Raw genomic sequence first — 17,226 nt, 5'->3', positions numbered from 1 at the left:
CTCCATGTGCCTCCCCATCCAGAGCCAGCTACAACTCCCTGCATCCCTTACCTCCTCTTGCTCCCTTGTGAACCTGGCCCAAAACACATCCCAGCACAAGCCCAAACCCTTTCCTACCTCACCCTGGCTGCGAGCGAAGCCAGCTCGCTCTGACTCCCAGAAGAAGGTGCAATTTTGGGGTGTAGGGCTGTGCACGAAGCCTGACAGCAGCACCAGCTCTGCATCATGGCTGCTCCATCCTTAGATGCTCAGTTCAGGAACTGCTGTGCCATGCCAGGCAGGAGGGCACTGGCCATCCCAGTACCCCCAGGGATGCAGGGGCAACACCCCTGCTACCTGTGATGCTGCCAGATCCCCAACCTGCTCTGCTGGGATAAGTGTCCCATAAATTGGCTGTGTGATGGAGGGGTGGCATGCAGGGCCACCCTCCCCCGGCCTGCCAGGGCACGTCTGGCTTTGATCACAAACCTGTGGCGACAGCTCGGCTCGTTCCCAGCCGATGGATCTTGTTAAAAAATGCATGTGGCGTGATCCGTCTGCTTGGGAAGGCGCTGCCAGGGAAGGAGCCCGGCCCAGCGCTGTGCACCGGCCCTCAGCGCCAACCTGCCAGCAGCCGGCACGCAGCAGGTGACAGGGCAGCAGCCTGAGCAGCCTGGCTCTGGTGGCACTAGCCTGGGGACCAGGGCATGCCCCAGCTGGCATTTAGCTCCAAAGCACCCCTGTAATGCAGGGAAAGGATGGGGGCACCCCCATGGTCTCACAGCAGAGACAAGCAGAAAGACCCAACGGATGGGTGATCAGACACACAGACAGACACAAGCTCCACCACCAACTTGGGTGGTGGGTGTAGGGCAAAGACCGGGTCAGAGTCCCCCGAGTGACACCCTGGTGCATCCATCATCCCCCCATGATGGCCCTCAGCCCTCCAGGTTACGCTGAGGCACTAACTCCTCCCAAGCCGCATTTTTTAAGTCAGTTCTGCTAAATATTTCAGGGATTTACACAGAAAAGCTCTCTGTGCTTGGCGGCACGTCGGCCCCATTGGCATCACGCAGGCAGCAGCAGACACCCCCGCCTGCCGGGGCATGAATAATTCATCACCCCCACCACAGGGTAGCAGTGGTGGGGAGGAGGGGACAAGGCAGGGGGGGATGGGCTCCATCGCCCCCCTCCCAGACTCCTGGGGTGCACCCCGAGACCCTCCATGCCCTGCAAAGGGAGGGTAAAGACCAGCACCAACATCTGCAAGGAAACCTGATTATAGGACTGACATGTTGAGATGGCAGCGGTAAGCAAGGACACCACAGCCCACCTGGAGCATCCGGGGCCATTCTGGAGCTTGTTGGGTCTGCAAAGAACAGCAATGCTGGGAGCACCCAGGATATATCGGGCAGCGGGGCAGCATGGTCCCCAGGACCTCCAAAGAGCCCAGCCTTCACAAGCAGGGACATCGCCGTCTGGGGTGCACAGCTCACGCTGGGGCACAACACAGCCACAGCATCTCCTTATCCTGAACCGGCATCTTTTTGCTCTTCAGATGCCCACCCTACTTCATGCCCATGGCACCCCACGGGGATCACCAGGGGTTTCCAGCTGCAGCACAGCACCTTGCATCCCCAGGCTTGTCCCAGCTCCCACTCCAAGCCTCACCAGTGTCTCCTGAACTGTGAGGCTGGGAAAAATCTCATCCTGGCCATAAGTGATGCCAGCCCTGTTTCCAAATCTGCTCTCGGGGAGGGCATGGCCCTCGACATCCCTCCAGCCTCGCCACGCTCACCGCCCCATGCCAAGTCACGGTGACGGTGACAAATTAATGAGCCCCGTGCAATCATGCACAGGTTGGACTCTGGTAAATGGGAGATGGCACTAGGCTCATTTCCTTGCAATCAGTGCTTGCTCGGCCACCGACAGCTCCGACTCGGCACGGTGACAGGAGGAAGCGCAGTAGGGACAGGCTGAGACGCGACCTCAGCTCCCACGTGTGCAAGCAGCATGGGGCTGCCCGTAGGCCAGGCAGCGGGGCACCCTCGATCACCCAGCCAGATGCTGTCGGGCTGAGCAGCACGGGCTATTAGCACCAGAGCTTATCCAGGGGCTCCGGCACGTGCTGGCTGCACAGCTGGGAGAGGGAGATAAGGCACCCGAGGGATCCTGGCGAGGGGAAACATACTTCAAATGGCAGGAATCTCCCCCAGAACGGACTTGGCTTGAAGGCACCGAGAGCATTTGCTGCTATTAATAACCAGTGCTGCAACAAGGCACCTGCCCCCTGCTCCTTGGCTCAGACTCTCCCTGCACAGGAGACGCAGTGACAAGGCAGGGAGGGAGAGCAAAGCAGCGCTGGAGATGGGGCTGAGGTCCTGACCAACGGCTTCTTGCCTGTCCCCACGCCAACAGCCTCTGGCACTGGCCTGAAACACCTGGATGGGTGACGACCTGGCTGGGGGCACCTGGGAGGTTTAGGGCAGGGGAGACACACAAGGTCAGCGCTGTCCCTCCGACAACCCACAGCCCACTTGCACCTTTCTCCAGCCTCAACCCAAGACACTGCGCAGCCCCACGGCCGGGCTGATGGCCCCCCATTTCAGCACTGACCCTCTCCACACTCGTATCCCAAGTGAAGGCTCAGCCCCCTGCCCTGTGCTCCCTGCCCCACGGTGCAGCAGGGCCACCCGCCCAGCATCTCCAGGGCACCCGCTCAGCCCACTGCCAGCCTGAGGGGGCCCCCAGAGACTGCCTTTTTAAACTGACATTTTGGGGACGGGAAAGCTATTTTCAGTTGTTTCAGAGGCAGTATTTCCATCGCAGTTTGTCTGCCTCCGCTGGAGGGAGGGATGCTCTCCCCAGGGGTGCCATGGCAGGTGGCTTTGGGCTGCGGTGCTCAGCACCAGCTCTGCACCACTGGGTCATCCTCACCCCCCACCCTGCTGCCTACCCAGTGCCTGGAGCCAACAGGCCCAGGAGCAGGTGGGAAAAGACATCCCTGGCTTCCCACCTGGGCACAAGGGTCAGGAGCATCCCACCTGGCAGAGGGGCTGGCGGGAGGCACAGAGCAGAGACTGGGGGCTGTGCTCCTGCCCAGGACATTCCCAGCATCAGCAAGGTGTCTTTTCCACACATCTTGGTGAGACACCCCCAAAAATGAGCACACAGAGCTGAACAGCCCCCCTTCCCCTAGAGCCCCCAAGCACTCTTGATAGGAATAAATGTGCCTGGCAATTACTTGGGGGGGAGAGTACAGCCTCCCTGTGCAAGACCTGCTGAGAAGCTCAGAAATAAATATGTTAATAATCGAATATCCATCCTGCGCCTGAGCTCATGAGAGGACTTTCAAGTCTAATTAGCAGCAGATTTGTACCATCGCTGCCTGGGCTCAAGGGACAATTTGCCGTGGTTCCCACGAAGCAAGAGGCTCCGCTATAATTAGCCAGCAGCATTCTGTCTGCAAGGATTACCTCCAAATCCCCCCTGCGCTCCGGGCTGGACGGGGCACGCGGGACCCAGGTAAGCTGAGATGAGAGACGCCCCCAGGCTTTGATCTGTGCAAAGCAACTCTCAGCTGCAAATCCAGGGCAGGCAAGAGGACAGGCAACGAGAACAGGCAGCATACCAGGAGGAGAGGCACCCTGAGCCTGCAGGTCACCCCACGCTCCCCTGCCTGCAACGCAGCCCCTATGTGGGCAGGGAGCTCCTCTCCCCGCAGCATCCTGCCACGAAACCCCAGCGTGGCCCCAAAACATCTCCATCCCCACACCGATCGTTTCCAAGCCAGACTTCTGACACCCAGGGCTGCCCACAGCTCCAGGAGGCCCATCCCCCAAATGGGGTACATTTTCCAGTCTACCCCAGCCACACATGTTGTACATGTCATCACCAATGCAAAGAGCTGCCCCCACCCTCCACGAGACCAACACTAAGCGTAGCTTGCGATGCCGCTTGCACAACCAATGGTGGGTGCTTGGTGCACGGGGACTTGGCACTGCAAGGGAGGGGGATCACATCTGCAAAGAGACCCGGTTCCTCGCTGCAGGCAAGCACAAACCTCGGGGCTTGGCAACAGTTTGGGGATGTTCATCAATCCCTGCCCGGGCCGGGCCGACCTGCTGCAGCTTGGTGCAGCGTTTTGTCTCGGGTAGATGGAAATCCCGTCAGATCAGACCTTTCCTCAATCCATCACAGCAGGACAGGCAGTGCCTGGGGGACTGCTCCCACCGCCCCTGTGTTTTTAAAGAGGGCCACATCCTGCTCCTGAGGATGCCATAACAGACACCATTCCTGGTGCTAAAGCACCTTGCGGGGTGGCTTGGATGGGGACAAAAGGGCACCCAGGGGAGCAAGACAAGAGTGCAGCACCTGGAGGTCCACCACTGCCGGTGCCCAAACTGGCACCCTGGGTCCATCATGCCGGGGGCTGCACAGAGTCTTGCACCAGGGGAAGGCACAAAGGCAGAGAGACAGCAGAGGGATGAGGGATGGGATGGGGAGAGAGCAGAGGGGGCCACGTCCACGCTGAGGACCAACGGCACAACTGAGGATGCTCTGCCGAGCGGGGAGCAGGACCCACACGTCCGGCCCCGTGGGGGGAACGCCTGGCAGATACTCAGCCAGAGCTCACTGACCCAGCAGCAGCTGCCAGGGACACTCATTAGCACCAATTAATTGTGGGCAGAGGCAGCTGGCCTGGCAGCAGGCACCCTGCCCGCTCGCTCCTCCCAGCCTGGCAGCAGGCAGAGTTCCGAGCCAAGGGGAGAATTAAAGACGGGGCAACGGCAGTCGCATCCAGGGCACCTCCTCAGGGATGGCCTGGAAACGTCTGTGCCAGAGATGCTGTGCCCATGAACAACAAAATCAGCGCTTCATCCCTCTCGGGCACAGGTACCCCGCATTCAACGGTGACCCCCAAGTCAGGGCACAGCCATCCCCATCCAGCTCCTCTGCCAGCCCCAAGACACCTCCCCAGCACCACTGGGTTGTTCGTGCCAGCAAACAAGGGGTTACCAGCCCCTCACTTCCCCACAGTTATTTAATTAAGCAGTGATAAAAGGAAAGACGTATTATCCGGGGAGTGACAGCGGGTTGTAATTACAGCAGGGCGGGCTGAGAAAACAAACAGCGCCGAGGGGGGCACAGGGTGGTTTGGGGCTGGGGAGCCACTGCAGCCCCTTGGGACCTGTGTCCTCTGCCCCAGGGCAGAGGTGGGACCCTCGGGTCGTCGTAGGGAAGGCTCCTTTGCCCCGATGGATGTGGTCCCAAAAGAGCCTCCCCCTCCAGCTCACACTGGGCTGGGATTGCCCCAGTCCTAGCCCCTTCACGGGGATGCTGGGTCTGGACCAGCCCCAGGGAGCAGCAGGTTTTCAGTGAGTCACTTCAAAATATTAAACACCATCTCCTCCCTCCCTGCGCTGCTTTGGGGCAGCCCTCTGCACCGAGGGGACTCGCTGTTCAGCTGGAGCGAGGGGACAAAGTCCCCGCTGGGACATGGCATCGCAGAGGGTCTCTGCCTGCCCCCCATGGAGCCGGACACGATGCCTATCCGCTGGGTTCCTCCAGGCTTGGGTTTGAAACTTCTGCCCTGTTTCCCACAGACAGCAAGGGGCATGGGTGGGACATGGGGCACGGCCCCCTCCCTGCCCAGCCACCCAGAGCTTCACCCCCACGTTCCCTTCCAGGGGTTGGTGGGAGCCACTGGGTACCACCACAGTCATGGCTGGGACACACTGGGGTGACTCAGTCCCGAGGGGTGCATGGCCACCTCCTCCCTCCTGCCCATCCTGTGCCATCGGATGCCGCTGTCCCCTGCACTGCCCCCAGCCCCAGCCACGTCCCTTCCCTTCACTAAATCCTCCTGCTCTCAGCCCAATCCTCTTAGGCTCCCCCTCTCCCATTGCAGCATCTTTAAATTAATGCCTGGCCGAGCGTGGGATAGAAGGAAATTAACCCTGGGCAGGGGGGCAGCCTCCGCAATGCCTTTTAAAAACTCAAGCACTCTTCCCTGCCCTTCTCCCCCTCACTGTGCAGGGGAAGAGACCTGATCTGCCACAACCACAGCAAGCATCATTCGAGCAAGGGCTCCCAGCACCTGCAGTCCTGGGCTGGGGTGGGTGAAGGCAGTGAGTCCCCCCTCCAGCCAGCCCCCTGCTTGGGAGGCTGTGAGGTCCCCGGGAGGGAGCCCTGGCCGTGCTTGTGTTTGCACCCCAGGCATGGGTTCGCTATTGCCAGCAGCAACAGCCAGCTGGGACCTCGCTGTGAGCGGTTGCAGAGCTGCCCTTCGGGGCTGTAGGGCCCTGAGCCGCACAGGGTCCCGCACGGTCTGCACCCCCGCTGGGGCACCTCGGGGTCCCCAGCTCTGAAGCAAGAAGCCAGGAGGGATTCAGCTGCCAGTGGGATGTGCTTGCAACCCCACGGCTTGGGGAGCTCCGAGGAGCTGGAGCAGCACGTGGCAGGGACGCAGGGTGCCGCAACACACAACCTGATCAATTCAGGGGATGCTTCTTGCCCATGTCACCGTGGAGAAGTTAGGACGACCCACTTTCAGAGGAGCTGTGTGAGGCTGAGCAGACACAGAAGCCATGACAATCCTACTGGTCCAGGTGGGACTTGATGCTTTTTGGGAGAACGCCTCAGGGAGCCAATACCATTGCTGCCTGCACGGTGCGGCTGTGGGACCACAACCCCAGCAAGGCCTGGGACGCTCCCAGCCGGCAATCCCACCAAGCTGCCCTCTCCCAGGGCAGCGGTGGCCAGGGCAGCGGGAAGCCAGGACCAGGCATCACCTGCCAGAGCAGCACTCCCGCTGATCCTCTCTGTTACGCAACAAATTATTCCACTCGCATTAATGACTTTGCGGCAAAGGGGGAAATGACATGAATGATTCCTGGTGCCTGGGAGTGACTCACTTTGCACAGCAGAGGGGAGGTGAGCGGGGAGGGAGGGCGCCAGGGGAAATTTGTTCGGGTCAGCACAAGCAGCACAGGGCAGGGGCTGGGCTCGGAAGATGCAACTTCTGGAAGGAGAGTCAGGGGGAAAGAAAAAAGTACTTAAGGGCAGCTCCCACCACCCAGAAGAGGGCTGAGATGTCCCCAAGGGATGCCAGGATCAGTCATAGCCACAGCATATTACAGCATTCCTTGCTGCACTGCCCGAGCCCTGCACCCATTTGCCAACCTGTGCTGCGACCCCAAAACCTGGCACCAGCGGCTGTCCCTCCCCGCTCTGGGGTCAGACAGGGAGCCAAGACCCCATGCAGGTGCAACCAGAGCTGGGGGTGCTGTGCCCTACCACCAGAGCCCCCCAACTCCAGCATGCCCCTAGGAGCACAGCAGGATGGGCAGGGTGGGCAGCTGTCCCTCATGGCCCTTGGGGCAGGAGTGGGGGGCAAGGGGGACCCATCACATGGGCTGCAGCACTGAGCCCAGCATCTGACCTTCTCCCTTACCTCCAGGAGGCTTCACTAAATCACACCATTAAAAATTCATCCATATTTCCTCCCAGAGTAAATCAAGAGCTGTCAAGGGCCAGCCAGCCCAGACAGCCACCTCCTGGGGACACCAGAGACCCGCGGAGACACACTGGGACTTTAACAACCCACTGCCAAGTAGCCCCAGGGGAACCCTTGCAGTGACGGAGGACCAGGTGGATTATTGCCTTTAAACCCATTCAGGGGCTTTCTGTAAGCAATGCAATTTTAAAAAATTCAATCTAGGAAGAAGCGATTAACCAAACGGGCCAGGAGCAGTGGCTCGCCTGTCTAATCTCATTAGCAAGCAGGCCGGCTCTCATTTCACCCCACTGCGGCTCGATGGGCCACAGTAACGAGGTGAGAGCAGCCAGACAGATCTTCCCTGGCTCCTGCTGGGTCTGAGGGTGACCCATGGGTGCGCGAGTTTGCCGGTGCCTCCCTGCATCCCGCAGGGCTGCACCTTCCCCAGCCAGGCCAAGGGAAAAACCCTGGAAAGCCTCTTCCCTGTGACTCAGATCCTGGCCAGACCATCACCAATGCTCCATCCCTAAAAAGCACTTTTTTGGTGTCCAAATGCATGGGTTTGGTGATGGGAAGAGGACAGATAAGGGAGCCAGTGTATCCCAGCCCTGCTGCTGGAGTCAGTGCCTGGAGCCATGAGCAGGGTCCCAGTTTCTGCCCGCGGAGGCTCACTGATGGAGTCCTGCCCGTCTCTCATGGCAGCATCTTGCCAAGAAACCTCCCTCTGCTTCACACTGTCGAGCCCCTTCCCAGCAGGAACATCACTGCCACAGGAGGAGGCTCACGGGGACAGCAGGACAGCCCAGGGGGGTCCCATCCTGCCCAGTCAGTCCCTCCATCTCTGCACATGAGAGCCGGGGCAGCAGATTCATGCCACCAGCCCGCCTGCAGAGTTAGTCACTCCATCCCTGTCTCTGACCTGCTCCCTGGAGAGGGGCTGCAGGTGAAGCCATCCATCTCCACTGCCAGCCTGGCACCAGCCCTCAGGGCTCTGAGCATTCCCTGCCTGCCCATGGGCACCGCTGCTGCTGTGGCGTGGTCCTCATCAGACTTCTCTGTGGGTCAGCCAGACCCCACACCACTCCCTCCCGTCCAGGACGAAGCCACCAGCTTGTCCGAGGTACAGCCCAGGGGCTCGTCTGCATGCAGGGGCATGCAGTGCCCTCGCCTCGCACAGGGCACAGCCCCCAAAACACTCAGTGGGGATGGAGCTGGTGCAGGAATCAGATGGGCACCACAGCAGCCGTGCTCAGAGCTGGGGCATGTGCTTGTATGTCCCCCGGACCTCGATGTCCCCAGGTCCATGTCCCCAGGAGGGGTGAGCAGGAGCAGCATGGATGGGACACCGACCCTCTTGCCACACCACAGAGCCCCCAGCAGCAATGCTGACACCATCCCAGAGTTGGGAAGGGTGCCAGCTGCCTGAACAGGAGGGATGCCCAACTGAACGGGTTCAAAAGCAGGGTGGCTCCTGCCAAAACAGGGCTGGAGTCACCTAAAGCAAGACGGAGCTGAGCCCTGGGGGCTGCCATCACGCACAGGCAGGAGAGGTGCGATGCTGCGAGAGCGTGGGCACGCACACGTACAGCACCCCTGCCCACAAGTGTCCGTAGGTGACTCGCTCTGGCTGCACCAGAGGGGAAACGTTCAAAAAGACCCAAATTCAGAGGCAGTGAAGGTGACAGCCTCCCATGTCCCCCATCCCCGCCAGCTCCTGTTGAACACGGCAGCCATCCTCCCCCCAGCTCCCCTCCCGCAGGGCTCTGTATCCAAACAAGCTAATTACCCACACCGCTCCCCAGGGAGCTGCACCACCCATCTTCATTTGGAACACAAATTTACTTAAAAGGCAGAAACAGCCAGAGCCACAGCAGCTCGAGGATGGGAGGACCCCGATAAGAGCCTTCCACCCAGAACAGCCCTGCTGCCACATACCCTTTGCAAAGCCGCTTGGTAGGGTATTGCTGAGAGCGGGGCCACTCCATCCCCTGCATCCCATCCCCAGCCCTGTCCCATGCGCTGTCCTGCCGCTCACCCGCATGGCATGGCACCTACCCAGCCCCAGCTGCTGGCAGACACCCTGGCACAGACAGTGGGGTGAACAGAACTCCTGCACCCACCCGCAGACCTTGCCCCCTGGAAAGGGGCTCGTCTTGCCCTTTGCTGCCAGGAAAGCTGCTTGCACCAGCCCCAGCAGTCCACTTGCTTGGCAATAACCAACCCCAGGGCTCCGCAACCCCTTAGTGGAGGATTTTGATCCCCCACCCTAAGCCAGAGCCCCTCACCGTGGTGTCAGGGAGGCAGCCTGCCCGGCTCAGCCCCCCCGGTGGGGCATGGCAGGGAGATTCATTTCACTGGAGGCTCATTCATCTGCAGCACGATTAAAGCCCAGGGCTGGGATCCATCCCGGTGGCAGGAGAGCGATTTGCCAGCAGATGGATTTATCATCTCCCAAGCACAGCAATTTGGCTTAAACAAAACCAAACCACTTCTCCTAATGAAAACACCATTAATGAGCAGAGCCAGTGAGGGAGGGGGAGGGCAGCTCCACTAATGGGGTCTCTCCTGTCCTTTGGGGCTGGCGCAACCCCCGATACCCCAGCTGGAAGGCAAGGGCATGATGCTCTGCTCCACCTGGGACGTATGGACCCGGTACGGCCCAGGGGAAACCAGAGCCTGCTCCAGGGACCAGCTCTGCTCACCCTCCCAAACCTCTCCTGTCCTGGATCCCAAAGCTCTGGGGGCAACTGGTCCCAGCACAGCACACAGCAGGAAACCAGCACGACCGAGTCTGGACACCTCCTCTGGCTGTCCAGCTGTGGGGAAAAACTCCTCTCTGTGCCCAGACACAGAGATGGTAAAAGAGCAAACCCCTCCCGGCCCGTGCATTGCCAGCCCTGTGCAGCAGGAGCTGTACACCTTGGCCAAAGTTGCAACAACCCATGAATTATGCATTGGCATCTGCAGAAATCAGCCATTTAACAGCCCCAACCAAACCCCTGAACTTCCTGTCAATTAATCCTGTGCCACTAATTCCCCATGGGCTCCGACCTGCCTCTGCCTGCAGGGATGCAGCAGCAGCTGCCAAAACCTCAGCTCCGGCCTCTCCACCTGCAAAATCCAACCTGCCCACAGGCAGCGGTACACAGCAGCATCACCCACATGCCCCTCGCCCCATATGTAGCTCTGCCCTGGCATAGGCTCAGAGCAGCATCCTCGCTGGCAGGGACCCCCAGGATCTCAGCCTCCGGTCAGGAGAAGCCACAACACCCCATGAGAGGGGATTCATCGGCATCGAAGGGCTGCAGACAAGCCAGGACAGCAAAGAGGGAAGAGGCGGAGGGGTACAGATGCCAGAGAGAAGGAGACAGCAGACAGAGACGAGGCAGAGTCAGGCAGCGCTCCCATCACCCCAGGAAGGTGCAGCATCCATCGAGGGCAGGGCGCTTTGGCACAGAGGGGACCCCACGGGAGCTCCCTGCCCCAGCGCACGAGTGGGAGCCCCTTTTCCCCCCATACCCCACCCCGACTGGGGGCCTCCTGGGGAGCTTGGGGACCTAGCTTGAGGGTCAGCCCAGCTTCCAGCCCAGCCTCACCGTCAGGCCGTGGGCAGTGGGAGCAGAAGCAGCAAGCAGAGGGGGGGTCATGTGGGGCAGCAATGGCAGTGCAGAAGAGGCAGGTTAGCGGGGGAGCAGGGGGATGGGCAGCACACTTGGTTCCCATGGGCCGGACCCACAGGGGAAGGACATCGGTGTGTGTCACCCCTCCTAGGGGCTGCTTCTAGGAGAAGGGGACGAACCGTGCGTGCTGCTTGCCACAGGGATGCAGGCAGCCGGCCCTGCCAGACCCACGTGGGCAGGGCAGAGCGAGGTGGCCATGCACCCTGTACTGCTTGAGGAAGCAACCAGGCAAGAGAAGGAGCTTTGTTCTGGGCATGGGCGAGGCACAGCCACAGTCTTGGGCACAGTCCCCATTGCAGTCCCCCTCACCAGGGTCTACCCCAGAAGGCAGCCACGGCACACAACCTGGCACGCACACTCGCAGCCGGGGCCCAGCCGGCCCCTGCCTGCCTCCTGCCCTCACTCCCACCCCATCGGCCCCATCACTCCATCCTCCGGCTGCAGATCCCAGCTCTTCCCCCTACACACGCTATTATTTGGCACAGGCTAGCACTGACACCCCCTCCACACCCTGGGAAATAAATTATCCCCCTTGCAGGTGGAAATACTACGCTATAGCAAGCTTGCAGAGATTTTCCTCCTGTCTGGCTGAGTGCGGGCTGCAAGCAGCCACAATGGAGCTGCCGGGTTCGCCGGCAACAGAACAAGCTCCTGGTGCAGCCCTAGATCTGCCCATCACCTGGTACCTGCCTGCAGCAGACGCATCACTGGGGCATGGCTCTTCAGCTTTACCCGGCGGCAGGGACCAGAGCCCAGCTCCCGCTGTACTCCTGCCAACCCCACTGACCTGTCCTTCCCTTGGGGTGTTTGCGGGGGACAGCTCTGCCCCATCTCTCCTTTCTTACTGCCACAGAGAGAGATGCCTCCAAAACACCCTCCCTCCAGGCAGGGAGAGGAGCTCAGCCAGATGCTGCGCTGACGCTACACTGGTACCTACGGTTTTCATCTCACTGGGTGGGCTGCTAAAAGTGCTAAGAGTTAGGGAGTCCCCATCCATCAGTTATGCCTGGGGAGGCAGGAGGATCCCAAAGCTCTGCAGATGGTCTCTATAGCAATTGCTCACCCACTGCAAACGCTGCGGCTGCCTTTGGGGTGGAGCAAAGCAGTTGCTTGAGACCCCCCAACCTGAAAACAGGAGGGAGAAAGCAGGGGTGAAAAAGCAGGGATGAAAAGTGAGCCTCCCAACCCCTTTTTGGGGGACCAACAGACCCAGAGAGGTGAATCCCTCATCCTTCCAAAACGCAGCCAGGGGGTTTGACCCACCCCAAAGAGCCCGGGTGTTGACCCTGCGCTGGCGCCTGCTGTCCTGCTCGCAGGACACAGCATGGCTGGGACGGGCTCGTCCCGCGGGGTGACATGGGGCCCTGGGCCACCCACCCCTGCTCCCCAACTGGGACTGGGGCAGCCCCGCTGCCCACACACCCCTGCAGAGCAGTGGGCAGGAGGGAAAGCCGCCTCCGAGCCCCATTCGCCTCTTGGGCCGCCGGGATTCGGGGCCGGGGACGCGGTACCTGCGCTCCTCAGGGCAAAGCGGCACCAGGGTCCCATTTCTTCCGCACGGAGGGCCATGTCCAGAGCAGTCCTGAGACACTGGCTCTGGGCTCTGCTTGCACACTAATCGCTCGTGTCATTAGAGGGCTGGAGGAATAATGTAATTTATGGATGGCTTTTATTTCTCGCTAGCGTCATCTAAATACCCCAGAAATGGACCACTTTAATTTCCTAGTGGCATAACATAAACATTTCTCTCCTTAACACCCAGGCGGGCGCCCAGCCCCAGGCTCAGCAGCCAGGCACGGCTGATGCCTGCCCTTGCCCCACACTGCCGCACCGGGCCCAGGCATGGGCAGAGTCTGTCCCAGCTCACCCCAGCGCAGCCAGCCCTCGTCCCCCCGGCACACGGAGCCGGTGCCTGCTCTCCCTGCCGCTCACACTCAGGCAGCTTTCATTCATTCGGTCGCTCTCGCCTCTCACACACACATCCACGTGCCGCGCGCCGGCACAGCCCACAGCTGCTCTGGCCGGGGACCGGGGCAGCTGGGCACTGCTGGAGATGCCACGGGGAGGGGGGGCTGTCACTGCACCCCCATTTTGAACAGCTCTTGAAATTTAAAAATCATTGTGCTTCTGGGGAAGGTGTGGGGGTTTCTACCCTGCAGATGGCTGCAGGTCCTGCTTCCCCTTAGCCTTTCTCCTTCTTTTGGAAAGGGGTATTGCTAACCCTTCTCTGAACATGCATAGATGGGTGTCTCATCGCCCCCATCCCTGTTTTTAGGGAGGCAGCAGGACCGACTGGTGTCCCCATGTACACCAGCAATCGCTGGAGCCGCCGTGGGGCTGTCGCATCGCCTGACATCAAACGATCTCTCAGTTAACAGCTCTTGCATGGCAGATGTCCACTAGACCCTGATGGACCCTGATGGATGGAGGTCCCCAAGGCTGCAGGAACACCCCAAACTGCCCATGCATGTCCCCAAGCAGGGCTGAGCCACCAAACAATGGGTGCTGGCAGGGACCCTCCCATCTGCAGGGAGAGACTAAGCCCACGCTGGCACTGCCAGCTCCACTACCAGGCTTTGCTACAGCTCCACAGGGGTCCTGGTTCCTCAACACATCCCCAAGGAACTGGGAGAGCCCAGACCAGGTTAACAGGCAGGGACTTGAGCTATTAAAGCCTCCCCAGAGCTAAGGCTGCATCCCCTCTCCTCCTGCCTGCATCACTTCTACACTCTTTCTGGGAGAAAAACAACTTTCCCTCCACAGGGAGGGACGGCTTTGGTGCGTTCAGCCAACGCAGGGGAAATCGGTGCCACCGGGACCAGCTCCCTCCCCGGCTCTGCCCTGGCAGGTCAGTGACCTGACAGCGACGGCAAATGAGTGACATGCTCTCCTAGGGCCTCCATTTCCCACACTGGGAAATGGGGCAGATGTTTCCAGCCTTATTCCCCAGAGGCTTCCCAGCAGCCCCATCCCCACAGGCAGGGGCCGGCACAGCGGCACAGCTCCCCTCTGCCCAGGTTCCTGCTGCGCGGCTGGCTCAGAGGTAAGCCCAGGCATAAAAGGTCTCAGCCTCAGAGAGACTGGAATTTATTTTTAACCTCAGTTTGATTTAAATCCATATGGACATTTTAAAGTTACCGGAGAAACCAAAAGTTGTGTGTGGGTTCCAAGTTCCTACACAGCTCAAAAATATCTTCTCTGCAGCACGTTTGGGCAGGCAGCAAGCAGCGTTTCCCACGCGTGGGGCTGCTCAGAAAAGCAGAGCAGGGGTCCTGCCCTGCTACCACCACCTCCTTGAAACCCCAGAGCAAAGCCTGAAATCCACTCCAGACTGTGGCAGGAAAAGCATCACCGGGACTCAGGGGAGACGCCTGTGCACACACCCCAGTGCCTGCGGCACGAGGGCACCCAACCCCATCAGCTACAGACAGGTTCAGCTCTGTCGTGGGTCCCCGGAGACAGGTGGGAAGTGCTGCCCCGTTTCACAGCTGCTGTGACGGAGGCCCTGAAAGGGGATGGGATTTGACCTGATCCATGGAGAGCAAGTGGGGAGGGAAGGGGGTCGCCAGCTCCAGCCCAGCTGCTTGGCTACCGGACAGGGGGGGATGAGGTGCGATGGATGGACAGATGTTGTGGTGGGATGTGGGATGCCAGGCAATACCCTGCTGGGGCAAAGGATGGAGGAGGATGCAATAGGGTCACAGCTGGGTCATATTTGGCCTCTCTGTCTGACGGCCACCCCATGTTGGGGGCAGAGCATCTCTGGAGATGCTCTGGGGGACACCAGGTGACAGGTGGAGAAGACACCAGGCGCTGGGGCACTGCTGGGGTTTGCTGACAGGGGTGAGCCTCTCCGTTCCCAGGGAAACCTGCGGCCGGGGTGCTGCCAGGCCACCCCAGGGTGCAGCGGGGGGTGCAAGGTATGGCGGAGAGACCCCAGCGCCAAACCCCGGTCTTGGGAGCTTGGGAGCAGTGGTGAGTTAGGGTGAGCTTGGGGGTGGCCAAAAGCATTTCAAGCATCCTACCCCCCGGTGGGGGCCTTTTCCCTGCAAACCTGCCTCGGGGCAACCTCCGTCAGGCTGGGACCCCCCCTAACCCCCGCCCGGAGCATTCCCTCCCCCGGCCCCGGGACTGTCCCCCTGCTCCAGCGCCAGGGTCGCGGCCGCCCCCCCCCCCCCCCCCTCCCCGGACAAGGCGTGCGGCGAAGCGGGGCGGGCAGGGAGCCGGGGCTCAGCTGGGTCTGGAAGCGGGCCGGGGTGCCCGGGGCCGGGTCGGGGTTCCCGGGGCCGCCCCCGCGCCGTGGTCCCGAGCGGCTGCTGCACCTTCCCCGGCGGGCGGCACTCACCCGTGAGCTGGTCGTAGGAGCCGTCCAGGTCGCGGGAGTCGGACAGGCTCTCCTTCCTGCCCTTGCTCCGCATCTTCCCGCCCCGCCGAGCGGCGGGGGGAACCGCGACGGGGCGCACGGGCTCCGCCGCCGGGCAGGGGGGGCCCGCGCCCGCCGCCTCCCCCCGCCCCGCCGCCCGCGGCACTCACCGCGGCAGCAGGAAGGGGCCGGCGGTGCCGGGGAGCTCGGCTCGGTACGGCTCGGTACGGCAGGCAGGAGCGCGCAGCCGCCCCGTTCCCCGCCGCCGCCGCCGCCGCCGCCGCCGCCGCCGGGGCTGGGCACGGCCGCCCCCTCCCTCCCGTCCTTCCCCGCCTCCTCCCGGGAGCCGCCGGCCCGGCCCCGCCGCCCTGCGCCGCGCCGCGGCGGGGAAACTGAGGCACGGCCGGGGGCGGCGGCGGCGGCGGGGGGTGCTAGAGGCAGGGAGGGAGCTGCTCCGGGCTGCACCGAGGTGGTTTGGGTGAGCCCCGGGAGTCGGGCACCGCGCGGGGACGGAGAAGGGAACGGGGATGGAGAAAGGCGCGGGGTAGCAGAAGGAGCGCAGACCCCCCACACCCCGCTGCGGGGGAGCGAGGGCCCCCCAAGCCCTGAGTGTCGGTGCCCAAGCCGGGCTGCGCCTCGGGACCCCCAGGAGCTACAGAGGAAGGGGGACCCCAGCCCTGCCCAGTCCAGGGCGGCTGCTGCACATCCTGCTGGGGGGGAAGCTGGATGGGAAATCGGTCAGAGGCGGAGGGGATGTGCAGCAGCCGAGAGACGCAGCAGAGGTGTGGGGAGGGTGGCCCTGGTCCGCCTGCTTGCAGACAAGTGCAGGAGCAGATCCCCCCCCGCCGCCCCCCACCCCTAGCACGGGTTTCCCATTGCAGGGTTGGAGCCTTTAGCAGGATGTTTCCCCCCATCTCCTGCAGCCCCAGGGAAAGGGTGAAGCAGCAGCACGCCTTGGGGGGGCTTCCAGGGGCACGGTGCTGCCAAGAGAGGCGCTCGCAGCCCCACCTGTACATCTGGCACCGGGGGCTGGAGGTCCCGCTGCTGCCCCTGGTTATTCGCTGCCATGTGTGCACGATGCCATCCCAGGGGATGCAGACTGTGCTGGAGAGTCCCCGCCACGGGCAAAGCCAGGGGCTTTTGTCATGCCATTGCTTGTGCACTGCCTGTTTGCACCATGCCAGGGGTCCTGGGCACATCTCGGGGGCTGCCCAGCTCCCAGTGTTTCCCACCTCTCCTCCCTTCGTCCTTTGATCTATGCAGAGAGACAGAGGGGAGCAGGGGCTATGGGAGGAGGCAAAGCATCCCGTCCCGATCCCTGCACCCAGCCCAGCCCTCCCGGCCCACGGGAGCTGCAGGGCAGACAGGGAATCCGGAGCAGCGAGGAGAGAGAGGAGGGAGGGCCGCACTCACGCGGCAGCGTGTTGTCAGCGTGCTTTGGTGTCAAGCCATGAAAGAAGCCGCCTTAGCGAGGCAGCGATGCTTAGCAACTGCCTGGATCTAAAAATAAGAGCCATTTAGCGAGGAAAATGCAGTGGAGAAATGCTCGGAGAACTAAACACACTCCCCCGGCCCTCCCCGTGGCCTGGCCACCACCACAGAGCCCATGTGTGCAGCCCGGCTGGAGAGAAACTCCCGGGACAGCCCTGGCGATGCCCCCTCAGCTTAGCCAGAGCCCGGCCAGGCCAGGGACCCCCTGTGCT

At 61.8% G+C, this 17,226-nt stretch overlaps 1 protein-coding gene across 4 annotated transcripts in view; it reads right to left on the bottom strand.

Annotated features, from left to right (window-relative positions):
• The window catches only part of KCNIP2 (potassium voltage-gated channel interacting protein 2), a 47,489-nt gene extending 31,795 nt beyond the window's left edge, over window positions 1–15,694 (bottom strand). For 2 of the 4 annotated variants that reach the window (XM_052799847.1, XM_052799854.1), the window contains exon 1: window positions 15,506–15,694. In XM_052799847.1, coding sequence (XP_052655807.1) covers window positions 15,506–15,578 — 73 coding nt within the window. In that variant the 5' untranslated portion in view covers window positions 15,579–15,694. Of the gene's footprint in view, window positions 1–12,671; window positions 12,799–15,505 lie in introns of those variants that run through there. The other 2 variants (XM_052799848.1, XM_052799855.1) reach the window with 2 other exon arrangements.
• Window positions 15,695–17,226: the final 1,532 nt, after the last annotated feature.

This window comes from Harpia harpyja, chromosome 10 (genome assembly GCF_026419915.1).
Source record: "Harpia harpyja isolate bHarHar1 chromosome 10, bHarHar1 primary haplotype, whole genome shotgun sequence".
NCBI classification, from domain to species: domain Eukaryota; kingdom Metazoa; phylum Chordata; class Aves; order Accipitriformes; family Accipitridae; genus Harpia; species Harpia harpyja.
The sequence above is the reverse complement of the archived record's forward strand: the minus strand, read 5'-3'. Positions and strand labels throughout refer to the sequence as shown.